This window comes from Penicillium pulvis (assembly GCF_028828015.1).
Source record: "Penicillium pulvis strain IBT 33274 chromosome Unknown contig_23_segment0_segment0, whole genome shotgun sequence".
In the NCBI taxonomy this organism is placed as follows: Eukaryota; Fungi; Ascomycota; class Eurotiomycetes; order Eurotiales; family Aspergillaceae; genus Penicillium; species Penicillium pulvis.
In genome coordinates, this window is record NW_026643075.1 from 4,626,483 (window position 1) to 4,652,725 (window position 26,243).

At 48.4% G+C, this 26,243-nt stretch overlaps 8 protein-coding genes across 8 annotated transcripts; 3 read left to right on the forward strand and 5 right to left on the reverse strand.

Moving 5' to 3' along the window:
• Positions 1 to 275: 275 nt before the first annotated feature.
• N7503_006019 (cytochrome P450) lies at positions 276 to 2,102 on the reverse strand (the record flags this gene model as incomplete). Its single annotated transcript, XM_057065566.1, has 6 exons — positions 276 to 887; positions 944 to 982; positions 1,057 to 1,350; positions 1,428 to 1,516; positions 1,573 to 1,657; positions 1,716 to 2,102. The coding sequence occupies 6 exons, from the start codon at positions 2,100 to 2,102 to the stop codon at positions 276 to 278; spliced, it is 1,506 nt and encodes a 501-aa protein (XP_056923309.1).
• A 2,668-nt stretch (positions 2,103 to 4,770) lies between these two features.
• Positions 4,771 to 6,271, reverse strand: N7503_006020 (putative disulfide isomerase; the record flags this gene model as incomplete). The annotated part of the gene is made up of 3 exons (XM_057065567.1): positions 4,771 to 5,977; positions 6,045 to 6,052; positions 6,122 to 6,271. 3 exons carry the CDS (start codon positions 6,269 to 6,271, stop codon positions 4,771 to 4,773), a joined length of 1,365 nt encoding a protein of 454 aa, XP_056923310.1.
• A 189-nt stretch (positions 6,272 to 6,460) lies between these two features.
• Positions 6,461 to 7,987, forward strand: N7503_006021 (F-box protein; the record flags this gene model as incomplete). Its single annotated transcript, XM_057065568.1, has 1 exon — positions 6,461 to 7,987. The coding sequence occupies one exon, from the start codon at positions 6,461 to 6,463 to the stop codon at positions 7,985 to 7,987; it is 1,527 nt and encodes a 508-aa protein (XP_056923311.1).
• Positions 7,988 to 8,141: 154 nt separating this feature from the next.
• N7503_006022 (uncharacterized protein) lies at positions 8,142 to 9,568 on the reverse strand (the record flags this gene model as incomplete). The annotated part of the gene is made up of 2 exons (XM_057065569.1): positions 8,142 to 9,332; positions 9,410 to 9,568. 2 exons carry the CDS (start codon positions 9,566 to 9,568, stop codon positions 8,142 to 8,144), a joined length of 1,350 nt encoding a protein of 449 aa, XP_056923312.1.
• Positions 9,569 to 10,545: 977 nt separating this feature from the next.
• N7503_006023 (F1F0 ATP synthase subunit gamma) lies at positions 10,546 to 12,049 on the reverse strand. Its single transcript, XM_057065570.1, has 5 exons — positions 11,873 to 12,049; positions 11,140 to 11,714; positions 10,966 to 11,078; positions 10,847 to 10,902; positions 10,546 to 10,788 (listed from the first exon to the last, which is right to left on the reverse strand). The coding sequence occupies exons 1-5, from the start codon at positions 11,926 to 11,928 to the stop codon at positions 10,695 to 10,697; spliced, it is 894 nt and encodes a 297-aa protein (XP_056923313.1). The 5' UTR covers positions 11,929 to 12,049; the 3' UTR covers positions 10,546 to 10,694.
• Positions 12,050 to 12,534: 485 nt separating this feature from the next.
• Positions 12,535 to 15,585, forward strand: N7503_006024 (DNA topoisomerase 1; the record flags this gene model as incomplete). The annotated part of the gene is made up of 6 exons (XM_057065571.1): positions 12,535 to 12,589; positions 12,802 to 13,013; positions 13,095 to 14,600; positions 14,650 to 14,889; positions 14,948 to 15,397; positions 15,451 to 15,585. 6 exons carry the CDS (start codon positions 12,535 to 12,537, stop codon positions 15,583 to 15,585), a joined length of 2,598 nt encoding a protein of 865 aa, XP_056923314.1.
• Positions 15,586 to 17,446: 1,861 nt separating this feature from the next.
• N7503_006025 (uncharacterized protein) lies at positions 17,447 to 19,511 on the reverse strand (the record flags this gene model as incomplete). The annotated part of the gene is made up of 4 exons (XM_057065572.1): positions 17,447 to 18,181; positions 18,241 to 18,841; positions 18,905 to 19,268; positions 19,331 to 19,511. 4 exons carry the CDS (start codon positions 19,509 to 19,511, stop codon positions 17,447 to 17,449), a joined length of 1,881 nt encoding a protein of 626 aa, XP_056923315.1.
• A 4,846-nt stretch (positions 19,512 to 24,357) lies between these two features.
• N7503_006026 (ferritin-like domain-containing protein) lies at positions 24,358 to 25,780 on the forward strand (the record flags this gene model as incomplete). The annotated part of the gene is made up of 2 exons (XM_057065573.1): positions 24,358 to 24,711; positions 24,764 to 25,780. 2 exons carry the CDS (start codon positions 24,358 to 24,360, stop codon positions 25,778 to 25,780), a joined length of 1,371 nt encoding a protein of 456 aa, XP_056923316.1.
• Positions 25,781 to 26,243: the final 463 nt, after the last annotated feature.

The following is a 26,243-nucleotide window of genomic DNA, read 5'->3' on the forward strand; positions in this document are numbered from 1 at the left end:
CTTAAATGTAGACCTTGCTATGAGGAACCCTTTGACCTATTCACGAGGGCTAGTCTTGGATTTCCAAAGGTTTCCATTGCACAGTACAGGTGGACAAATACCTAGTTGGAAGGGTGTCACAGAGCCACAGCCATCCATGGATGGTTGATTCAAATTGAACCTTGGAAGTTCGGGATTTTCGAGCTCATGAGTAGCCCATATATGTTTATGAATGAAATTTGTTCTCACTTCATGTTTGTATATTCGCAATCCCGGAGAATCTATCTATATTGTGTTCAAGATACTCTATCAGTAAATTTAATGCTGCATTTATCCATGGGCTGACAGGTAAGCTGGTCGTTATAATTCGGCACAGGGGGTGCCTCCATCTTTTCAAGTTGCTCATCAACCATTGACAAGTCGAACCTTAGAAGCAGAGAAGCAGTCAAAAGCTTCATCGTCAATATAGCAAGTCTTTGCCCTTTGCAAAGATGACTGCCCATGCCCCACCCTATGGATGGTGTATCTTTCTGAAGTAGTCGAGAGGGATCCCAGCGAGTTGGATCGGCATAGTGCGAAGGATTCAAAGTTGTATCCAAAAATGAATACGCAACAAAGGCCCCCGAGGGGATAGTGAATTCTCCAGCAGAAAAGTCTGGACCTGTGTTTTTGCGAAGGGCTGTGTGTGGTTGGGCGATCCGCATGGTCTCCCGGATGCACAGGTCGAGAGAAGGCAGCTTGGTTTCCCAGGCTGTGAGGGGGACTTGGGATAGTGCTTGGGTGAGATCTTCGTGGCACGGGTTGTCCGGTAAAGTGATGTTGTAGGTTGATAAAAGGCCTTCGACTTCTTGGCGAACAAGCTGAAGCCCAGATTGGGTCAGATGACAGAAACATGATGAGCCATTTTCCTGCAAATGGATTTAGCTGTCATAATTATGGCAATGAAGTGATATGCGGCACGTACCGATTGTTCCTGTGGAACGAGCCCCTGCCAAAGGAAGAGCTATCATAAACTTGAGAAAATTAGTATGGGTGTTTATTCTGTAAAACCCACGCCACCAAAGAGGACGGCCTTACCCTGATCATATATTCTTCAGTCTGGTTGCTGTCTATAAGTTTCTGAAGCGCATCTGGTCTTGCAGTCCCACCATTAATTCTCTTGCGAACAAAGCTTTTGAAGGTTAGATAGAGATTTGTTGCAGCCCAAAGTCTTCGGATTGAAGCAGGGCCATATATCCAAGGAAAATAGACCGATGCTGGCTCTGTGGAGGTATCGAGGACATCGAACCAACCCTGTAGGCGAGACAGAAGGGCTAGATCGTCGGTGATATCGAACGAATTTAGGACCCGCATAACCATAACAAATGTAATCTTTAAGAATTGTGTTAGCTTTATCAATCTCACTACCAATTGAATTCACAGCGAGGTCAAGAAAACCTATCACCCACGTCGTAGATGGCTGAGTTGGGATCCAATAGACCCTGACTGCCCCATGTGTCTATCTTGCGCTGACAATCGGACAAAAGGTAGGGGATCACTAGACATGTATTAATAAAGAGATGTGGATCTTCTTGGAAAGGGTTGTGGACTTACTAGAGCTCAGATTATCGGTTTTCTGGAGATATAGGAGGCGCTTATAAAATGAATTGACTTGATGGTGGTCATAGCCTTTAGGAATCTGACACAATTTAGGGTTTAGAGTCAGTGCTCAAGGCGGGCAGAGCTCAGAAACTTACAGACTCTAGAACAATCTGGAAACCTTCATAAAGATCAAGACCTGGCTCTCGCAAGAGCATCTGTCTCCCTTCTTCTCCAGAAACGGCGACAACACGGTTCTTGAGCAATTCAAATTGAAACGCCCATGACCCTGTCTGTTTGAAGCCGTCTCGTAGGAAGTCGACACGCTTCCCATGAAATGATTTTACAGCTTGTGCTTTTGACAGTTTGAGATTTGGAGCTTGTTTCTCATCTTCATAGGTGCGGGATAACCTCTCGTTCCATAATGAAGCCGGACATGAAACAGCGAGTAGGAAGATGGCTGTAGCGGCCAGGGTAGCGAGTTCCCGGATGTTGATCGAGACACAGGCCGAGGCTATAAACACTGGTATCAAATCAAATGCCATTCTTGTGGAATTATGTAATGGATCTGTAGAAAGGTATTCAGACTCAGATGAATACTAGAAATGAACCTCGAGATGATGAGAGCTCCCGAGTTAGTTGAATTCAAGCGCTATATATACTTGTATCCAGGCAAACTGCCCAGGTGCCCAGGTACCATTCAGGTGCCTATCAAGGTACAACAGCCCAGTGAAGTTTCCGAGCTCAATTGCTGCGCCGACTTCCCAGGCTCCAGACGCCCCGAGCTGTATTCTAGTCTGACACTCAAGACCTCCACACACGCCATATTCCTGCCCATGTGTCATGTTGGCGTCAGCCTTACTTCCATTTCCATGCATAGAAAGCCAGAATAGTATTGGTAGCGTATTGCCAATACTTCCGCAGCAAGGCGTACCGGTTCCTTCACATACATCCATGGATGGATAGATCATACGGAGTAATGGATTCAACATAAGCTGGGCTGTATTGTCCTATAGCGTCCTGAATCATTCATGTTCCGAATACCCGTGGCTATATTGCGCTTCCTGATTCAACTCAGTGCATATTTCTCATGCAGTATCGCTCAAAATTCTTATGTATAGTTGTTGAAGGATTTGGAATCTCAGTATCGAAGCCTTAGGAATCTTCCGGCTGAGATTCATGTGGCTTCTACACCAGCTGCAAGCCAGTGCTTGTTCCATCCTATCATGCTCTCGCTTCCATGCTCCGTTGAGTCATCAGAACCTCTGGGCATGCACCTGGCCTTTTCAGGTGAGCCCACCTACATGTAAGCCCCGGTAGTTTGTTGGGGGTGGGGTCAATAATACTGACCCGGCTAGGCATGCATTGCAAGATGTTGCGTCCTTCCTTATCGGGGCGTCCGGCCCGCTGTCAGATCTCTTTTGCCCCATATGCGGCTCTTCATCAAATTCAAGGATCGAACAGGGTGACGGCTATTCTGCGAATCCCCAAAAAACTTCATTGACATGCAGATAAGGGCTATGTGAATACTCACTAATCTAATGGATGGCTCTGTACTTAGTTTTCCGGCGCCAGGAGCGCCCTGCCACATGGCATTACTAGCGCCATTTTCCATGAAAATCAGCTTCCAAGGTTTACCGAATGCAGGAACCCCGACATCCGCGAGACTGACCTCGGAACGGCCAATCAGGACCCGGGGCCTGAGGACTGCGATTGGCTGCTCGTATACACTTAGTAAAACAATACATTAACTTAGGCACCCATCCCTCGCTTAAGTCCATCCTGAGTGGAGCATTAGACACAATGATACTTTTCATCCAATGGAAAATTTTCTAAATATGATCCTTACTACGGTGCCAAGCTGATGGAGTGGCATCTCAGACCAAACTCGCAGAATAAGAATGCTATTGGCTCCCGATAAGAGACATCAACGACTGGCGCTCGTATCACTTCCAAGTCTCGGTCCTCTAGTGCGGAAACGCCTACCTATAAGATTCTAGGTCATTGTTATCTATTACCTAAAAAGGCTAGGCCAAATAACAAGAAGCCGTGCAAACATTTACGAATATGCAGCCTTGCCGAGCCGATTCCTGCTCTCCAATAACGCCCTGCCAAGGGCCGAGGGAAAGTCCAATAATCTTTCTGGAGGTATGCAGATTTCACATGTGCAACGATCTTTCCGGCCCTGGTAACTTTGAGTCTTGTGCGAAGAACCTTCTGAGCATAATCGTCGTTCTTGAATTTCCACGGGGCGTTGGCCCAAATTATCCCTCAGTCAGAAGTCTCTGTAGTCCCCATGCATCGAAGCCGGTGATGGCTGCCACCTCAATATGTTGGCAACAGCCGTCGATATCGAAAAGACGGCCGGCCGCTTCATGCTCTGTGACCATTTTCGCAACATAATTCGGTGATTCGGCCATTTTAGACCAGGCTTGATATAACGATCGGGCAGCTAGGCCAAAAAGTAATCGTCGCCTTCATGGAAAATGGCCTTTGTGTGCAAGAACCTCGGTCTTTCGCCAAAGTATCAACATTGAAACATGGAATAGCATTTCACTTCGCTCATTCAAAGCTCTGGGATGTTCGAGGAAACGGCCTGGTACGAGCGAGGTGAGATATCCCCGTCAAAATTGTAGTCTCAGCAAGATGAAAGTGTGCTCAGGCTCAGGTCTTGATACACCGTCACAATCCCCGCAGTCTTGATAGCAATGTCTCCTCGGGTTGCACCTGCATGAAGGGCTCAACTTTTGAGTTACGGACCCAAACCGCTGCTTCGCGTCTAGACTATCAAATCCTGTTCAGTATAAAGCGCAATGTTAAGACAAAGAATTCGATATCCACTATCTAGGCAGATCATGTCTGGCACTTGGACTCATTCCCCCGCTATTTGGACCAGAATGAACAAGCATACTGATGATGCCTATCACTTCTGAAAAGGCGATTAGGGCAAATTGAAGTAGGGGGTAGGCAATAATCAGAGAGCAACCAAAGCGCTCTGATCAGCATTAGAGGGGACCAGGCCAGGTACGCAGATCTACTTTTGAGTAAAAAGCGGCGAATGCTTGCACTGCACACTCATCGAAAGGGTGTACAATCAACCTTTTCAAGACTGACGAACAAATTCAATCCAATATATGAAATACATAGCTGCAAGATGCAATGACTATCGGAATAGAAACATGTGATGATCCCGAACCTCCTAATCTCCGAATCTTACAGCTCATCATGTTCGACTTCTTCGGGTTTCTCAGCCTCGGCCTCGGGCTCGGTTCCACCGACAATACCCTCGGGCAGCTTCTCCTTGGCACCCTCGCCAAGTCGGATAGCATCAATCCAAGACTCGACGGCAGTGATGCCGAACTCCCCTTCAGCGCTATAACGACGCCACCAGCCGCGACGAGCATTGACAGCGATGATTTCGACATCCTGGCTAGCCTCGAGACCCAATGCGGTGCGCAAGGTCTTGGACGCGGTGTTTGTTTCGGGGACGGCGTACACGGGGAACATGTTCACACCGCGAAGGGAGTGCTTGTGCGCGATCTCGGCGAGACTGGACAGCGCGTCGGTGGCAGTGGAGGGAAGTGCTTCGTCTGCGCCAGTCCCGGGGAGGAGGGCGAGCACACAGGTATTGGACTTGGGCTCTAGACAGGCAGACTCGAGAGATTCGGGGGTAGCGAGGGTAGGTGCCGGGGGTGCGACAGGTGCCTCGACAGGCTTAGATTCGGGAGTAGCGATGGGCTCCTCTGCCTCCTCGGTGACGGATGTCGGCTTGGTCTTGGACTTAGGCTTAGACTTCGGCTTAGAGTTGGCCGGGGCGGCTTTTCCAGTAGCGTCTGGGTTGGCCTCGGCGAATTGACTCAAGAACTCTAGGATGGGTTGCTTCTTCAGCTCACCACCGTACACCGTAGGCTCTGCGTCGCCGCCAGGAACCACGACCAATGTTGGGAACTCCTCCACGCCGAACTTCTCCACAGAGCTGGTCTCCTTGTTGCGGACCTGCGCGACATCGATCGCGCCGAGGAAGTCAATCGCCAGCGCGCGGATAAGCGAACTGGTTGTGCCCTTCTCTGTGAAGAGGATGGCCTTGGGGCGCTCCTCATTTTGTCCCAGCCAGTTGTCCAAGTCCTTGTCCGTGGCGCGCTTCACGTGGTTGGGGATGCGATCGACCACCGCATCGACAATGCCCTTCGCGGTGCGCGCGCCCTGATAGTCCTCCACGCGTGGCTTTCCGGGTTTCTTCGAGGGGGTCACGATCTTGAGGGTCGGGAAGCCTTGGACACCCATTTGTCCGCAGAATGGCTTGTTCTCGTCTTCATCACAGTTGATCGCGGCAACCTTGGCCAGGCCATTTAGATTTTGTGCGGCCTTCTCGTAGGCGGGTTTGAGATTCTGGCAGTGACCGCACCAGGGAGCATAGAATCTGAGAAGCGTTAAAGGTCAGCGTGACGGTCTTGGAGAAGTTTGTTGACGGTGCGGGGATGGCTTACTCGACGATCTAGAAGAATGTTAGCGCATTCAACAGAAAACATCATTTTAATAGCTTTGCAGGAAACTGTCATCTCACCGAAGTGTGATTTGAGTTCGCAATAAGCGATCCGTAAGTCTTTGCGTTTAGCTGGAGCACCGGTGACTTTCTGGTGTAGATGCCATCGGCGTTGGCTGGCACAGCTGCCAGCAACGAGGCAACAAGCAGGAAGGAGCTCGGAGGCAACATGACGAAGATGATAGGATGTTAAATCGAGGATCAAGGCGCTCAGTAGAGCTTCATCAATTATGTAGGGAGAAAGAAGCCAGATTGATTGAAAGACAATTACGCAAGGTGTCCTGAAGCTCTTGGCATGCGGAGGGAAAAGCTACTCCAATAAGCTTCCGACTCTCTATTCCCTTTCGCCGCAGCACAGTTATGACCCAGCCTTGCACTCGTACTCTACATAATGATGACCTGGCCTTTTTGCCTCGTGACATATTCTGGTTAATTCTAGGCTACTTGGCCCCAAGGGATCTCGTCCGTTGTCGCCGTGTCTCTCGATCATGGAACGAGGCGTTCGACAACCCGGCCATCCTGGTCCCACTCATGAAAAGACACTTCCCTTGGACGGAGGAAGTCAAATCACTATCCTCTGGTCTCATAGATTCAAAGGATTGCGGGGCTCGCCGTCTCTTTGATCAAGTCACGGCGCGATATTACCATCTGGAACACGGGAAGCCCCGCTCTGTAAGAAAGTACCGCCTGTGTGACGGCTTCGGAGGTGCAGGAGACCGAGAATGGTACCAGGTGCGGCCGTGGGAGTCGCACGCAAGCCATGTCCGGCAAACTGTGGATCGCCAGTTCTCCGAGGCGTTATGGACGCACGAAGATGGGCTGCTAGTCTACCCTAGTGCCCATCACCAATGTCTGGTGTTGATGGACCTGAGCAATGACCGGCACTTTATGGTTCCTTTCATTGTTCGCGGCAAGATCGTTCGTAGGGTACGGTTGCAGAAGCGACTACTGGTTGTCGAATGGGCAGAACCGAAAGCTTTTCACTGGCTCAATGATAGCGATGGTGTGCATCGCCATTTTGCTTCATCATTCGACTTGAAGCGAAACCCAGATCATGGATGGAGTGTAGTTCCACGAAACCAATGGAAAATCATGTTTCTAGGACATCCACTCAGTGAACGAGATCGATTCTTCTCCGCACATAGTGACACCTACTATGTGATCTATATCTGGCAACCCAATCGCAGCTTATATACCGCTGACGAAGACGCTCCCATTGAATCGATGTTCGTGTGGGATATTTCCAAGCCATCTTCATATCAACCATCACTAGATCCTACTGGTCGCCAAACAGGCCCAGACGTCGACCAGTCTCCATCCATCGTGGCTCGTTTCGGCTTCCGGGACCTCGAATTCTTCGGCGTGCGCCAACGTGGTTGCCCAAGCATCCAGCGACTCGAAGTTACCGACGACGGTGAATCAATCATAATAACAGAGAACCTCAACACATGGCTGACAGCCCCTGACCCTCTTGGCCTGCCTCTGGCTATAAGCACCAGCATTCCATTACAAGGCCATGGCCCCCATTGGCGACAAGAAAGTAACCTCCTCCTACCGCCTTACCGTGGTAATTGCAGCCTACAGACACCACCAGTGAGCACTAGGGCTCTGTTTGTTGACAGCTGGTACGGTATAATTGCACAGGTGACGGATCCGAATGCTGAGCTCAGTTTCTGCTTGCATTTCGATCCAGTTCAGTGGGATTCAGATGGCCGAGATAACGAACATAAGGACCAGACAATATATTTGTCAATCCAGACCATGGATTCTCAAGTGACAAGGGAGAATCAGGATTTTACAGGCCGAGGGAAGATCAGTGGTTGCGAGAGATATCTAATAGGCGAGAATCGCAACCGTGAACTAGTTATTTATAGATTTGATCGATAAGATGTCCTCGTCAACGCAATCAGAAGATCCATGGCGACACCCTAAGGAAAGGTGTTTTCAGCTCTGAAGAAAGCGTCTTGAAGACCATCATGCTGAGAAAGGCATTACAGGTAAAGATAAATGAAATACTTACAAAGTGTAACAAGGGGACACTTCATTCACCCCAAGACATCGGCTTTTTTTTTTTATCAATAGCTTGGACGTCCTGTTCATCGTCACTGAGATCTATGAAACAGCCAATGCTGCCAGTTGTGGAGCCTGCACCCTGCTCATCGGCTGCAGTAACATTGACCATTTCGGTACACTTAGGGTTAGGGGGTTCATCTTTGATGGTGACAAACTTGAAATACTCGGCAGGCTCGGCTTCGTGCCTCTTAGAGGATAGGGGGTTTGCTTCATAGTCCTGCCTATCATCACTGAGGCCTATAAAGCAGCCAATGGTGCCAGGTACCGAGTCTTCATTCTGCTCATCGATTGCAATGGTATCGGCCAAGTCAGTACCCTTGGAAGAATCTTCATTGTCGGTGGCAGGCTTGGAAATTTCGGTAGGCTCGGCTTTGTTCTCCTTGGAGATGTCGGGTCTAGCTTTGTAATCCTTCGCGTTATCGTCATCACTCAGGTCAATGAGGGGGCCAACATTGCTTGTCGCTGAGTGATACTCTGAGCCTGCCTCACTTTCGGCGTCATAGAGGTAGTCTTTGTATCGCGTGTACCTAAGATCATCTCCCTCGTCATGTTTTCCCCACCCAAGATCGCCTGTATCTCCAGATGAGTCTTCATCATCTGAAGGCACTCCACCTTTCAAACCATACGCATAAAGCCTTTCAATAGACCTTTGCACTTCAGGATCAATATGGCTAAGTTCCCGCCCATCTTCATTGGCCTCTTCGGTTTGTTTCCGCGAGCTCGGTCTTAGGCCGCCGCATTCACCTGCACCGTCGTCTATCATCGCTTCTCCTTCTGATGATACTTGACCTTCGTCAAACTTTTTAAGATACTCATTTTCTGCCTTCTGGACCTCGGGATCGATCCCTGCATAAACCCTCTCCCATTCGTCCATCTCCTTCGCGCGCCGAGCTATCTCTGCCTGTGCCCAGTCGGAGTCCAGGTTCATGTGGACTGACGATCCCCATGTGTACATGTAATCTTCCGGCGGGGGCTTAGAATTCCAAGGTGTATCACTTTTCTGCTCGGGAGCCTCACTTTTATTCGTATTTCGCCGGATATCATATGGCTCGTATCGTTTACGGTAGCCATGTAAAATTGAGGTCGACTGCAGGTCCAATGTCTTGTCATAGAGACGGCGGCATTCTGGATCACGAAGAACTTCACCCGCTTCCTGAATCTGTATATGCCGATCAGTAACAGTGCAATTCTTCAGGTTAGTATAAATTCACAGCTACAGTGAAATGAATACCGTACCTGCTGAAAATGATTGGCGACCGATTTGTCGCCGCTTGTCTTATCAGGATGATGCAGGAGAGCCAACCTCCTATAAGAAGCACTTATCTCTTTCTGCGTGCAGTCGCGCGGAAGCTCGAGGACTCTGTAGTGATCTGTCGTATCTTTCTGAGACGTCATGCTGGCGATTCGACGCGAATATGTCGGCATTCAAGATGATGAGCACAACAAGAGCAGGTTGCCGCAGTTCAAATATTCGAGTTGGCGAAGAGTTGGCGATTGTAAGGGAAGGGCAATTAGATGTCAGGAGTGGAGTGCAGATGGAGGTAAGAAGGGGCTTGTGGACTTCTGTCGTTGGCTAGGGTATTGGGATGCTGAAGTGATTCAGCTTCTTGATCTGTCGAGGAGTCAGTGCATGCGAGGAGAAAAAGGTGAATAGACATAGGAAGTTAAATGTAAACCACGAAAAGAGCAGAAATGAATTATGAGCTTCGGTTGTCGAGAGAAACATTGAGGTGCTGAAGCAATTCAACTTCTTGCCTCATCAAGGATTTGATGAATGAGAAGAAAAACGCATTGACGTAGGAAGTGAATGTAGACCTCGAGAAGAAAGTGAGAACCAAATTCTGACCTTTGGTTGATGGCTGCAATATCGAGATTTCCGAGCAGCTCAGATAGCTTGATAGATAATCAAGCTATCGCGAAGTTGATGATTGCAAGGAAAGATGAAAGATGTGATGTAGGAGATCGAGTGTAGACCTGAAAGGAACTTTATGAAGTGAGTTTTGAGCTTCGGTCGTTGGCTGGGGTATTGGGGTGTTGAACCAACTCAAATAGTCAGTCGAAGAGCTGACTAGGGTGAAAAGTGATAAATGAATCGAGTCAGGAAAGTGAATGTGGATGAAGGTTAAGCGTCATTTCTGGACTTCAGTCGTTGGCTGTGATGTCTGGTTGGGCCGGTGAAGCACAATTGATCCAAGTGAAAAGACAGCTTCACTGTCATGAGATGTTTTCGTCATCAAGCTTGTATTGTTGGTATAGAAGACCAGCTAACATAGAAAGAGCAAGGAGGAAGTCTTTGAAAAAGGCTGAGGGTGGAGTCGGCGAGTTCCTCCGGTGATCACATTCAGGATGAACTACGAGGAACAAAGCAACGATACATAGTAAGTGAAGCCGGTTATACCGGAACCACATAGGAAAATGGAATGGATTGACACTGATTTTACAAAAAACGGAGGTCGATCTAAATATCAACAGAGTCTACGCCGAGGGAGACTTCATCCCGTGAAAGCCCGTGAGAAGGCTCTTACATGTCGGCGGAGGCGGTGGCACCGGTGATAATCTCAACCAGCTCACCGGTAATGGTAGCTTGACGCTGACGGTTGTACAGAATCTGGAACCTGTTGAAAGGGTTAGAATTGAAATAGACGGAAACACGAATGTATCGGAAACACTTACTTGTTGATCATCTCACCAGCGTTCTTGGAGGCGTTCTCCATGGCGTTGCGACGAGCCTGGGAACTGCGTTAGTACAGGAAATCATAAATCTTTGCAAGATGGCGTGGTAATAATCATACAGAAATCTCACAAGCGTGGCCCTCAGCCATGGCCCAGAAGATGTTGTTGGCAAGAGCATACTCGCGGAGACTAGTCAGAGCCTCGTCGTCAATCTCGAAAGCAGAGATGTTGGCTAGATATATCATTAGTATTGTCGGCGCTGAAACTCTTCCTAAGGACGGGTATAATCGTACCGGACTGAGTGATAGCCTCCTCGGAATAGGCCTCAATGACGGTAGCCTCGTAGGTCTGAGCATTGACGAACTTGTTGAAGACGACCTTGATGCTGCTGTAGTCGGTAGGCAGCAGAGCGATCTGGTCGGCAACAGCCTGAGCATCGGCGAAGGTGGGAATGTCCTTGCAGACGTTGGAGAAGGAGAGGAGGATCTTCTCGGGAACGGCACGCGAAAGCTGGGCCTTGCCCTTCTCACCAAGGATGACGAGATCGGCTTCAGGGTCGGCAGCCAACATACGACGAGTAGCCTTGCTCAAGCTGGAGTGGATACCACCGCAAAGACCCTTGTCGGAGCTAGCGACGACGTACAAAGTCTTCTTGTCCTCCAGCGGCTTGGTCTCGGCCTTCTCGAAGACAGTGTTGGAGGTCTCACCGTAGGTGCGAGACTCGTCCATAGCTCTCTGGGCGCGAGTGAGACGGGTGGAGGCAACGACCTTCATGGTGTTGGTGATCTTCTGGATGTTCTTGATGGACTTGAGGCGGCCCTCAATCTCACGCAGAGTCGCGAAGTTGGCGGCATTGGGCGGGGCAGTGCTTGGGTGGGAGTCAGCAATGAACGACGAATTGATTGATTATCGAGGCGATTGAGCTTGGTTCCTCTTTGGGGGCAGGACTAGTATTCGTGGTGGTGATGTTGAAATCGGCGGGTGAAAGGACCGAAACACCTGAGCGGACATCGGAAGAAGACTTACCGGGTGACAGCAGCACTGCCAGCCCTGAGGACCGGGCGGGCGGCACGGGAGAACATTGCGAAAGTAGAATTAGGGGGGTTTACGAACGGAGAAGTTCGAAACGGGAGAGGAGATGCAGAAAGGAGCAGGGTATGCCAGAAGACCTCACTGGTTGCTGGGAGTTGCGATGGTCGGGAAGTGCGAAGTTGAACTCCTGGCCGTGCCATGCGCGCTAAACCGTAATGGGGAAGAATCTACGGCGTGCCATTCCGGCTTCCGGCGCACTTTGATGCCTTGGTGCCTGTATTATGGGGCACAACACAGCCATTCCCAGCCTCAGGCAGTCCATGAGGTAACTAACGAATCTCGTTTTCCATTCCATTCCCTCCATTCCCCCAAACTTACACTCGTGAAGTTAGGTGCCTGTGGTTTCTTGTTCCCACCAATCTTCTTACCTATCCATTTACCCCCATTTTAGCCTCACTTTGTTTCTCGCATCACTGGTGCATCATTTCTCTTAACATTTGCGAGCCCTCAGTTCATTGGTCAGAATTGCTTTGACTTCGTTGTTCTATCAAGCGGCTCGTTTTGTCCGACTCGGCGCACGAGGACACCTGCCCTCGATCATCCCTCGATTCTTTCATTCTCGCTCCCGTTTTCCACTTCCAGTACTTCGGACCACGATGAGCTCCTCGGAGGACGATATGCCTCTGGCTCGCGCAAATGGGCGCGCAAAGGGTAAGTCAGCCCCCGGGTAATTCGGTTCAATGTACTACGCCCTCGGCTCTTATTCTCTCAGTCGAGGACTCTGTACTTTGCTCGGATTATCTTCCTTTCACTTCTCCGTTCACTCTTCAATCCCATCTTTCCATTTCCACAACTTGCGCATTGTGCTTGCCTCTCTCCTTGTCGTCTCTATCTTGCGCTTATCTAACATCGGGCTGTCCTAGCAAACTCCGCTTCGACCACCCCGAATACAAACGGTAACGGTGATCTTGCGCCTGGCATTTCGGTCCGATTCGGTGCAGTGCAGGACAAGGACGTCGAGATGGAGGATGCGGATGCGGCGCACAGCGCGGGGAAGCGCAAATCTCGTGCTAGCATTGACAATAAAAAGTCATATGTCGAGCCGGAAAGCAGTGATGAAGAAGACGAGCCCCTGGTACGCCATACCCTGCTCCGATGAGCACGTTTGGATCGCGACTTTTATCGCATTTGGTTTCAGCGACTGACCACTCGACAGAGCAAACGCCGGCGAACATCAGTGAAACACGAGGACCCCGAGTCCGATGACGATGTTCCTTTGGCTTTGAACGGAAGGAAACTTCCTAAAGCTTCGGAAACCGCCATCGGAGAGGAGTCCGACTCCGATGTCCCGATTGAGAGGAAACTCTCTGCACAGAAGAAGAAGATTGAACAAAAAGCCACCAAAGAGGCTCGCACGGCCCGCAAGCCGGCTTCGAAAAAGGAAACCAAACCTGCAGCAGCAGCCAAGAAGCAGACTAACGGTGTCAAGAAGGAGTCGGCCGATGACAAGTCTGCCGTTAAGAAGGTGAAGGCTGAATCCACCACTCCTAAAAAGGCTAAGGCGGAAAGTGAGGATGCTGAGGAGAAGGGCGAGGACGAGGAAGGATACAAGTGGTGGGAGGACCCTACTAAGGGTGACGGTACTAAAAAATGGACGACATTGGAGCACAATGGCGTTGTTTTCCCGCCACCATATGAGCCCTTGCCAAAGCACGTCAAGCTCAAGTACGATGGAGTACCGGTGACACTACACCCGGATGCTGAGGAAGTTGCCGGGTTCTTTGGTGGTATGCTCAACTCCACTCACAATGTCGAAAACCCTGTTTTCCAGAAAAACTTCTTCACGGACTTCAAGGAAATTCTCAAGAAGACTGGCGGTGCCAAGGATGCTCAAGGCAAGAAGGTAGACATCAAGGACTTCACCAAGTGCGATTTCAAGCCCATCTTTGAATACTACGATGCTCAACGCGAGGAGAAAAAGAGTGCCACCCCCGCCGAGAAGAAGGCGCTAAAGGCCGAGAAAGATGCGCTAGAAGCCCCTTACCAGTACTGCATCTGGGATGGCCGCAAACAGAAAGTCGGCAACTTCCGCGTCGAGCCCCCTTCGCTTTTCCGTGGACGAGGCGAGCATCCTAAGACTGGTCGCGTGAAGACTCGTGTACAACCAGAACAAATCACCATCAACATTGGCAAGGATGCCACCGTACCGCCGCCTCCGCCTGGTCACCAGTGGAAGGAGGTGAAGCATGATCAAGAAGGAACATGGCTTGCCATGTGGCAAGAGAACATTAACGGCAATTACAAGTATGTGATGCTGGCCGCCAATTCCGATGTCAAGGGTCAGAGCGATTACAAGAAGTTTGAAAAGGCTCGTGAGCTCAAGAAGTATATTGAGAAGATCCGTAAGGATTACCAGAAGGCCTTGAAGCACGACCTGATGGTGGAGCGCCAGAAGGCTACAGCCGTCTACCTGATCGATCAGTTCGCTCTGCGTGCTGGAAACGAGAAAGGCGAGGATGAGGCCGAGACTGTCGGATGTTGCTCACTCAAATATGAGAACATCAGTCTGAAGCCCCCGAACACCGTTGTCTTCGATTTCTTGGGTAAAGATAGTATTCGGTTCTACGACGAAGTCAAGGTTGACCCTCAGGTCTTCAAGAATCTGAAGATTTTCAAGAAGGCGCCCAAGAAGAATGGTGATGAGGTTTTCGACCGATTGACTGTATGAATATTCCTCTTATCGTGAAAATCACTTAGCTAACAGCCAACAGACCTCTGCTCTCAACAAACACTTGCAGAACTACATGAACGGTCTTACTGCCAAGGTCTTCCGTACTTACAATGCGTCTTTCACCATGAGCGAGGTGCTTAAGGAAATGAAGGCCACCGGTACAATCCCAGAAAAGATCAAGGCCTACAACGATGCCAACCGCAAGGTGGCTATCCTGTGTAACCATAAGCGAACGGTCACCGCTGGCCATGCTAATCAGATGGAGAAGATGGGTGAACGGGTAGGTTGCATCACATCTTAGTTGGGGTCCACAAAGCTGACCTCGCTTCGTACCACAGATCAAAGGACTTCGCTATCAGAAATGGCGGTTGAGACAGCAGATGCTTGACTTGGATCCCAGCCTGAAAAAGAAGAAGGGTGCCTCTTTCTTTGAGATGGACGAGGACCTTACCATGGAATGGATCAAGGAGCACCAGGCCTATCTACTGGAGGAGCAGACTCAGAAGATCAAGAAGAAGTTCGAGAAGGACAACGAAAAACGAGTTGCCGACGGTGAGAAAGAGATGAAGGTCACTGAGCTCAACGAGCGCCTTGAGCCCGTCAAAGACATGGAAAAGAAGTTTAACAAGGAGAACAAGACTGGCAAGGTTGAAGCTGAAGGAAAAGGTCCAACCGTAGAGAAGATCGAGGCCGCCATTGCGAAACTCGAGCAGCGCGTTGAGACAATGTCCCTCCAGGCTCAGGACAAGGAAGACAACAAGGAGGTGGCTCTTGGGACCTCGAAGATCGTAAGTATTCCACTCAAAAGCACAGTTGTACACATGCTGACAGTAGTTTCCAGAACTACATCGACCCTCGCCTTACTGTTGTCTTCAGTAAGAAGTTCAATGTCCCTATCGAGAAGTTTTTCTCCAAGGCACTGCGTGAGAAGTTTGAGTGGGCTATCAAGTCTGTTGAGGAGGATTGGGAGTTCTGATTGACCTACCGCTCATCAACGTCATCAATCAGCGTACATGTCAGCTTGATACAATTCCGTGCCTTTTCTTTCTGAATCGCCTGAACAGTTGCGCTTTGTACTGTTCCGCTTTGCGTTTTTGGCATTTTTATTTTCAGCTTCTGTTTTCAAGATTTTTATTCTTCTCCCAAGTCAGTGCGGGCTTTCAAGCATCCGTGCATAGGAGATGGCGCGACCCGGGACCCGTAGCTTCTTGCGGGGATCTCATGTACGCTGGTAAGACACGAAAAGCAAGAGAAAGATGCACAAGACGGCGGAAATGATTCATTTTCACCGTTTAGATTTGCGTTAGCGATCTACTCTGTTCACATCTAGTGTTGACATTGTCGATACATAGACGTGAGACAGGAAGTGCAAGATCACACTGTATTCTATTCAGCCAGCTCCGACTACATTTACATTTTAGAGAGAATCGAATTCATAGCTTTCAAGGTTGCTTTCAAGATTTGAAAATTAATCCTAAATAGTAATAATGTACGTTATCTTTCAAGGTGGTTTTTTGCCTAGTGAAGACTTAAGATTTAGGTGACCACTAACGTTTGAAGTTTAATTTGATGCACAATATTAATACTTACAGCTATAGATCCTCCTCCCCTCCAAAATGACCTTCAAGTAAAAACTGACCTACGCTCTCCTATTGTATGACTGATTGACCTCATTAGGTCTTCAAAATCTTGAGCTATGAATAATCTTCCTCGGCGAAACCTGGCGGAAGAAACGTTACTCCGAGTATACATTGTCTGTTCCTCTTCAGATTTTACGGACTGCAAATAGTTCAGATCGGTTTCTCAAGGCTTCGATTACGTTTGCTTCGCTAACACATCTCAGGGCATGGGTTTGCCACATCACTCAACTGGGTATAGATTGGTTACCCTCAATTAGAAAGATGGAGCAGAGCTTCGCCACAAAGGCGTCCCAGATGATAGATCTTCTGCAGCAAGTCTTACTTGCACTGGTGTCAGATCATATTCATCTTCATTGCCTTGTAAATTCATGTGGTTAGTACTCAGGTGGCTTTCGTGACATTTGAGCTATTTGGCCCTACTGTGTAGCTCACTATCAACGAGATATTGTCAGGGCAGGGCTAATCGCTTCGCTCAAAGCTAGAGGTAGTATACACCTAGATAAGCTCCTGTCAGATGATATTCAGCCTTAATCCGCGAGAAAAACTTGACACCGATGGCTATAGTGCGGGGTTACCTCAAGTCCGAAATTCACGCGATGGATATTTACTAAATTAAGGTTTATACCTAATTAGGAAGGTGGCCGCCCATTTAGGCCAGGTTAGGTTGATCATTAGCGCCCAAAACAGTAGACGAAGAAGAATGTTGTGACTTGAAACAAGCAGTAAATGACCCCTTTGGGATACGGACTATTGGGTGATACGGCTTCCTTATGTACTTAAGCGCGCGGTGCTGCATCTCGTCTTTTCCAATTTCGTTGTCATGATGGCCTCTTGTTTACCCCGCCAACCTTCTGACCACCCCCTCTAGTAATCATACTACTAATACACCTCTAGTCTGGTTCCCATTTCTGTCTTCTTTATACCGCTCAGTCCTTCTGGCCACCTCTCCCACTTTCTAACTACTTCTCTCCTCAGCTCCGCACCTCACATCCTTGGGAAGACTCTGAGCTACGGCAGACCATTGAAGCTTTTGTTTAGCTCTGGCTACTGCTCTCTACACATAAGTACCATTGAAAGAAAAATCTAAACAAAGAAAAATGGTATTTCAAGACGAGTTTTGAATGCTAATCATGTACAGTTGAAGGTTCGTTCACACATTTCCCGGTGGGATTTATACCGCAGTCTACCGTGGTAATTCTAACACAACTCCCCCCTTGCCGACGTGGACCAGCCAAATCCAGCTTCTAATTTCATCAAAGATTCTCTAGCCAGGTTGTTGACATCACTAAGTTGCCTTAACCCAATCATCAAATTCTGGACACCATCATGTCTATGACCTGTCGGATTGGCAAGTTGAGACGTGGCGATAGTTAAGAATTTAGCGACCAGGCAGATTGAGTTGGGAAGGAAGGGGTGCATCTTGAAGAATGCAACACGAGGCAGCTTTTGGATGAGATGGACGACGTCATTTGCGGCCTGGTAGGCTGCTTGCTTATATGCCAATGCTAGCATTTGGTCATTAACGTTTTGCCAGAGTCTCTCCTCGGCTGTTTCGCTTAGCGAAATGCATGCGCTGTAGGCGAGGATGTGATTAAAGAAATCCATGGCATCACATTTTATTGAGGCGTCGCGTTTGCTAGACTGTGTTGGGAGAGGTGTCATTGTTGCAGCTGTGGCGGCTGAGGCTAGCCATTCGTGTCTTGTCCAGAAGTCTTGGGATTGCGACTCCGGACCTGGGGTTGGGATTGATTGTTCTAATCGTCGGTGCGATAGACAGTGGCCATATAAATTTGCAAGCACGACGCATTGAGCGAATGATGGGAGTGAGGCATATTCGTTGGTGTTGCTCATTGTTTCAGAAAGGAATCCCATGGGAACGGGGAACTGGCCACTCTGGAAATCCGTCTCGGGCATTGGGAGACGTGTTTGAATCTAGGGGCAGCCAATCAGTGTTGTGTTCAATTTGGTCCTAGGGGGTCAGGAGAACTCACCATTTCTTCGTGCAGCATCGATGGTCGGTCGTTCAGCATGCTGGATAATCGGTCGAAAACGAATGCGGCCCAAAGCGTCCGTCGCTTCTCCTCGGTCTCCATCCAAGATTCATTTGTAATGGCCTTTGAAGTATATGGAGATGTGCCGGGATTTGAACTTGCATAATCACTCGGCGGCGAGGCCTCGATGTTAGGCATGTCAATCTCAATTATGGAGGAGAACTGAAGAAGCGTGAATGCGTGCCCGGCTGTGAGAAGAGCTTCCTGCTCTGACTTGCGCATGAGCTCGCAATGGGCAAGGAGAAGCCATGCTGCAACCACCTCGTGATCCACTCCGCTACTGGAATCCCTGGGTATTGCCATCCAGGGAAGGCCAGTCTCGCCAGGTACCTCCTGCATCTCGAGCATGCGGCGGGTCCGCGCATACAGGGGCTCAGTAAAGGTGCAGAATTGAGAGGACATTGCCGCAGCAATGGTTCGCATAGCTGATCGTAAGCAGATGCGAGAAGGTGAGACATTTTCATTATTGGCCCATGAGAAATACCGCTCCTTGTGGATTATGGGAACAATAGGATGCACTCGCTCAAAATATAGTAGGTCCCTATTGGCATGGGCTGTTAGCTATCATTTTGCTCCTGTTCGGTCTTGGTGGGATCTATCATACAGATCGGCAAGCATAAGATCTGACATGTTCAAATCTTCTCCGAGAGTCATCTGGTTTATAGGCGTCTGAGCAGGTGACATTGGTGAGAGAACGCCTAAACCGAGGCCGTGCATATTTTGTGAGTTGGGCGTAAAGCTTCCATTTGCAGTCCATGAATTAGCCCGACAGGACGCCAGCGTCCAATCTGTCGGTCGTTTTAATTCGGTTAAGTCGATGGAAACGGACCGTGGCGGCATTTGATACGCATCCATGTCAATCCCGATTGGGCCATCGTAGGAGAGCTCACTCGGATCTTCGAGTTCTGGAGTCGACATGCCATCATCGAGAGGTCGGTCCTGGCTGATCAATCGTTGTTCGATTTCCGCTGCATTAGACGCTATATGTCAGCGGATGCTCCCTTGGCATAGAGGTGAGAGCCTGACTTACCAACTCGAGACCGCAAATCCTTCAACTGACCCTTCTTAGGCCCTCTGGGGGCTCTCTTGTCCACAAAAACACATTCCCGACCCGCATCCGCGCAGATCCCACATTGAGGGCGCCCGCGATCACATCGTGCCTTCCGTCGGCGACATTCCTCGCAGGCCAGCCCCGGTTGCTGCCTTGCCATGGCGAATGTGAAATAGAAGGATGCTTATTCGATAGAGCAGTAAGCAACAGTAGAACGAAGTTCGTTTTTCGTTATTCGTATTTGTGTGAGGGTGCGTTTAGGTGCGTATCAGCGTATTTGGAGATCGGCGAGGTAGATGGGGAGATCTTATATTCCAGCAATAATTAGAAACAAACCGCAAATCTACCGCGTGGGAGCAGGTGGATCGGAGATCGCCAGTACCAACCCCTTTCCTGCCCGTATATTCTAAGCCTCTGGGGCGCTAGCATTGGACTACTACGACTACTTAGGGGCCGAATGCATTGACTGTAGATCCACTCAGACCCCCACATGAGGATTCCAACAGTTGAATTTGTCGGAGTTTTCTTTCTAAAATAGTACTGGAAACAATGTTAAACATGTTTAGCTCATACGTGGATTTAGTCGAGCATGTTCATGATGCCAATCTTTGTTTGTTCCGACCTTTTACCGTCAGGAGGTTGGAGATTCCCCTCTGTGGAATTCCGCTGACTTAGTTTGGAATAACCTAAATTAATCTTGATTTCTTTTGTCTATGATCATGACGTATCTATACCGGATACCGATGGAGTCCCACGATAGCCCCTACATGATGATATTGTAGCTATGTCATATGTGCAAGGGTTTGAAATCATGTACATGGACCCTTGGAAGCTTCCACCCCCATTCTCAGCCCATGAGCTATTGCCATGTAACTGCAGAAAGTGGCAAAATCCAGGCTCCTTAATGTGGGGCAAGAATCCTGTTGTTACAGTATGGCTCATCCTTGGGGCCAGAAATGCATCAGCAGCACCACACTCCACCCCCACAATCCGGCCCCCCTAAAAAAACGGCCCAGTGGAAATTTTAACGAGTGTTTGTCACCATTGGCCGCTCTAAAGGAACCTTGGTGATTCGGCTTTAACCTCTGATTAACCCGAATTTGCTTACATTATACCACATAAGCAAATCCCGAGGCGCAGGTTAAAACTCTCTATAAGGTAGACACGATGATAAAACCGTATCCTGAAACATCCCTATGATTTGAAATCCTACTAGTAATTGCATCTCAGTCAGCCGAATCTCAGCCTCTTATGTGAGGAAGACCCAGCTAGTACGAATTAAGGCACATAAGAAAGCGCAATTAAGCCACTGCGTAATGAGATTTCGATATGACATGCTTGAGTGGCTTGTCTTTTCTCATAGACTAGGCCAGAAAGGGCATATTGTCCAGGAGACGTCGTTATCATAAATAGCAATGCACAGCTGGGATCTTGTTGGCTAGATACGCCCGGAAATGAATTGCATTTGTAAAGTTGCATCCCGCTCAGCTTTCTGCAATCTTCTAGTCCGGCCAAGGTAGAACGGTTGAACGGTAGAAAGGTAGAACGGTGCCGTCCGCTGGTGAGGCTGATAGGAGAATTATAATTATTGATATACTAGCAGGGGTAGTAATGCAGGATCTCAGAACCATAATTAGAAGAACAGGGGTGCTTAGAACCAGGGGTGCATTGTAAAGGCGAAATGCTCGGGCTTACCCGATAACACGTGGTAGTGCATACCTTTTGCTTCACCATTTTTGACCGGAGTTTATCATGTCAGAACCCTGTGAGATAACCCATGCAAATGCTTTCCCACAGTTTTCATTATGTGAATACTACAAAGATTCAATTCTAAACCAGCAAAAACATCCAGTACAAAAAAATTTAAAGAAACCAAGGAAATCAGAGAAGAAAGAGGGGAATGGTCGGTTCGCTGTTAACGTTCTTCAAAACACATCTTCCAGCCCCCAACTCTCTGCAGATTTAACGTTCATCTAGTTGTAAACGAAACATGCAAGTGCTTCCAAAAATACCTGACCCAAAGCGCGTCTTGGCAACTGATCAACCAATCAGCGTGTCCGAACCTAGCTCCTCCCCGATATGAATATTTGTTCGTGATTTTACAATTTCTCCTCATTTGGGGGCGAAAGGATGCAACAATCGAACCCGGTTCATGCATTCAACCAGTTATAGAAGCTGTACTCGAGCTTCTATCGTCGGTCCAAAAGATGAAACAGCCACCGACGTTTGAACTTGGCTCCAACTCTTAGTTACGCTTAATTTCTCGGCGATGGATTGGCAAATTCCATAGTCAAGCATCCTGCACGCACCGCTGCTTGCAACCTACCCCATCTAAGCACCACCATGCGACAATGGCGTTAGCCCAAAGATGAAACAGCCACAGGGATCCGAGGCATTCTGCCCGAACTATTTTCATCAAGGGTCGGCGATGCCGTGAACGCCACGGGTACCCACCCTGCAGACCTTCAAGTTACAACGTATACTATAATGGGAACTAGTCAATAGTTCTTGTCGCGTTTTCTTTAATGCCAAAGTGACTATGGAGAATGTACGTACAGTGTTACTGTGAAGAGCGGGAATTGGTCTCTGACCCGTGGGTGAGTATCTTCTGCCCGCCGTGGGTCAACTAAGAATTTAGTCAACAAATGGCCCCTCTTTCAACTCCACCAACAACACATCAACACACCGCAGACTTGGACTAGGATTTCAGAAGACAGGACATAGAGATCACAGTTACATTGTGATCCAAGGTCTGATCTGATCCCTGTAAGCGGGGGTCTTTTGTGTGAGTAACAAGAGAACTCAAATTAGATATGTAAATTTAACTCATGCGATGGGCTCCACCAGGGGGGTATGAGGTGTGTTTTGGTCGCATTCCGAGTGTTCATCTTGACCTATCCTTGTGTAACCCCCATCCAACCAGAATTCAAACTTGACTGGCCCCTGCTGCGGGTATGATGGCTCTGAATTAGCTTTTCTGTTGTACGAGTCTTATATTTAGAACAAGCCATTTGCTATTGCACGTTTTGTGGGGAATTTGCTGGGGGCCAATGTTTATGCTGGCTTGTGAAACATAACTGATGCTACCGACTCTACCAGGGGCTGTTCAAATCGATGAAATGGTCAATTGGAAATAAGTGCGAACTTGAAGATTATATCTAGAGGGCATTGGCATGAGCTCTGGGTTAAGAGTGACTTTTTGGTCTGTGATTACACAAAGGCTTCGGTACGTAGTCAATGCTGTCAGAGGACGATTTATATTTGGAAGTCGCCATGGCTTCAAAACTCCTACCTTTCGAGCAAAGTTATATCTTTGGAGTAATAATGCGAGGAGTCCACTCATTATCTAGTAAACGAGTCAATTAATGCTATCTAACGTCCTATTCCATATTTTCCAAGGTCTCACTAGCCTTTAGGGCTGTGTATGTATCAACCTTGGAAGTAATTAGTACCATCGGGACGTTGAGTATTGGAATAATATTGGAATCTTTGAAGTTCAAATCACGAAACAACCTGAGCCAGAAGAGAGGCTCGTGGTTTTTGCGGTATTGGTGTTGACCCTTGAGCGGTAACTTGTCTAGTACATCCAGGTCCTTAGGCTAAGTATAAATTAGGCCCTGAGATTGATTGATGCTGCTACGGGCGACAATATATCTTGAACACACCTGGGCACGGGTGGGTGACTTGAGCTGTGCCCATGTTAGGTGAACATAATTCCGGCAAGCAGATGTGCCTACAGGTATTGGGCACGTATGTACTAGGTAGGATAATATACTACGCATAAAATATCCGTAGCCCGGAAAAAAAAAATCTCTAAGGGTCTATCATCTTGTGGCACGTCTCAAAAACTACGATCGAGTTGAACGATAACAAAACAAGAATTAAGAATGGGCATAGAACAAGATTTCTGGAATTGATCTCATGCAAAAGACATGAATCATTCCCTTAATTAAGTTCCTAGTAACACGCAGAATGCTCGCTTCGAAACTGGGAAGCAACAACCTTGGAATCTTAAAGCTTCAGAATGGCTGGTGGCGGTACACCGCCCTCGACAACGAAATCAAGGATGTGTTAGATGAATGTCCCAACAAAACTCAATCAAAACAGGGATAGAGGTTGAATAATCCCTTGGTCAATATTTGGACCCTTGAATGAGGACCAGGGGCATGGAGTCATTATCAATCAGTGTCGCGGCTGTATCGGGTACATCGGCCTCTGCTGCCCTGCTTCGCGCGATGAGGAATCGATCTACAGAGATGGCTTCTCCATGCCAAAATGCACCAAGTTTCCAATCAGAACATCCCTACGTAGATCCGTGATCAAACATGCATCATCGTCAAGCCCGGTTTCCTAGCGATCCCAATTATAAGCTCCTGTCCTGTTGACGTCATAGCAAAATAATCTCTTTGCTCCACCGGTTTCTCAGATGATTCGGCTTGTAAGTCATCCGAAGGTTTGTGTATGCAACATACCTGTATTTTTGGGAATTAGATATGTCTGATCACTACAGGAAAGGAAACAATCGTCCCATTGGGGGGAGTTGATCCGTAGTCAAGCATTACAACTCGCGGGATCTACCAGAACAAAAATGGGAGGGGAAAGCAGGATGACATCTGCATGACAATCATTTCTCCTCAATTAACTTGCTGTTTTGTCATCCCGTTGGTTCCAGGCTAAGGCGAACGGCACTTGATAATCGATCACTCCTGTTGACTGCCGGACACCTTCCAGTGATGGAAATTGCATAGTTGATCTGTCACAGCTTCATTGACCTCATAATCCACTCTCATAGCCAGGTGTGTCTATTTGACTGATTACTGATGCCGCGCTATGCCGTACCTGCATCACGCACCAATGACTGGACGATCAGCAGCCAGCTGTGCAAGCAGGGCAGGCAATGGAGGAGACGCACTTATATAAACCAGCTCTCATTCCATGGGGAAAATGCTACACTTCAGGTTTCCAAGTTTCCAAGTTTCAAAGTCAAATCCCACTTGTGATACGCAATGGCGAATTGGAATTCTGCACTCTGGTTAGGAGTCTTGGGCATTATGCCCTTGGCTTCTGCATCGCCACTTGGTCTATCCGAGCCTTCAGCTCCTCCAACTGCCAGCCACCCGGCCTCTCTTCCACATACCCCGTTCACCGGAACACCAACAACCACTGGTGCTCTGACGGCTTCCTCGATCGGAACGGGTATCGTCGAATCCGCCAGCGTAGCCCCGGCTGAAACAACCTACGTAAGCAACGGAGAGCTTCAGAATGCCGAGCCAGCACCGTACGTCCCAGCTGGAGGTGTCGGGACCGAAGGTCAGATTCCCGTATACAACGCCAAAAGCGACTTCGACTATGAGTCCCTGGTAAGTCTCTCCTCTTCCATCCACGGCCACAACAAACGCTAACTAAGTCTAGGCACTAGCCCTCTACCAAGAATGGATCGAACTCGATTTATTCCAAGATGGTCTCCGCCGTTTCTCAGCCAAAGACTTTGAAGACGCAGGTCTCAATGCCGCAGACCGCGACTTGATCGCCTTCATGGCGGAGCAGGAAGTTGGCCACGCAACTCTAATCAGCAACATGCTCGGTGCAGACGCGCCTAAGCAGTGCCAATACGACTACCCTTACACCAATGTCCAGGAATACCTTGACTTCTGTCAGAAACTTACTCGCTTCGGCGAGTCGGGTGTGTACGGGTTCCTCGGGCATCTCGATTCCCGTGAGGCTGCTACGCTGCTCACGCAGTCTATTACCACTGAGGCGCGCCAGCAGATGATCTTCAGACAGTTCGAGGGATTATTCCCCATGCCTGTTTGGTTTGAGGTTGGCGTTCCACAGTCGTGGGCTTGGACTCTCCTCGCGCCTTACATCAGTTCTTGTCCAGCTGACCAGACTCGACTGGTCTGGCAGAACTTCCCTGCATTGTGGATTGAGAATCAACCGACTTTGGCTAATGCTGGGAAGCATAACAATGGAACTGCGTTTAACAATACGTTGAGTCCTGGTACGAATGTTGCGAAGTCTTCCAGTAAGGAGAACCCTAACTCGAAGAATGGTGCTTCTGGAGCGAGTGTCACGCCTGAGAAATACTCGCCTCTTTCTTTCCCTGGCAGACGGGTTGATTTGAGGTGGGAAGAGCCTGGGAAGGCTGTTGGTCCTAACAACAGCTATGTCACTTCGACGCAGGCTGGGGAGGCCAAGTTTGTTGCTTGGGCTTCGCAGTTGAATCTCACCTATACGCCGTTGCTTGGTATTAATGGTTCAAGTGGATACACTATTCAGCCTGATATGGAGACTTATGAGGGGGATCCGGCTGTCAATGGCACCATGTTTATTGCTATCACTGACTCGGATACCTTCTTGACTCCTTTCAATTTGAGTATGATCAATACTCATGTTGTTGCTGGTCCGGCTTTGTACCAGGCTGATTAAATTGGGTCAAAGTCGGATGCTGGATATATCGAGGGTTTTTTTATCTATTTTTGTATCTAATGGACCTCTTGATATTATGTATCACTTGAGCTTCCCCTAAATTTCATCAGGTTTACTAATGCTACAAATTGGCATGCTCATGGAAACAGGTACGTGGCTGGTACCGTCTTTGCCACCGTAGACTGATTCCGCAGCCAATTGAACCTACATTTCTCCCAGTTAATGAGTGATCGGCTACAAAGTACAAGTATAATCCAGAACTTGAAGTCTAAAATACATATCCATTAATACGTGCCAGCATAAGCCGATGCCATTCAACGAAAGGTTAGAAAGAAAGAAAGAATAAAAATTGCTCATAATGCAAGATCAGATGCAGAATCAATTGAACGAAGGAAATGGTGGGAATATATGCATAAGAATAGGAAGAGAGAAAAAAGAAGCCCAAGACCAGAGGATTATCACA

Excerpts from the sequence above, each read along its gene's own strand:
- N7503_006023 (XM_057065570.1), bottom strand. The coding sequence starts at position 11,928 with ATGTTCTCCCGTGCCGCCCGCCCGGTCCTCAGGGCTGGCAGTGCTGCT. Across the intron at positions 10,903-10,965 it reads GCCACGCTTGTGAGATTTCT|GCTCGTCGCAACGCCATGGA; the intron begins GTATGATTATTA and ends CGCAGTTCCCAG. Across the intron at positions 10,789-10,846 it reads GCTGGTGAGATGATCAACAA|GTTCCAGATTCTGTACAACC; the intron begins GTAAGTGTTTCC and ends CCCTTTCAACAG.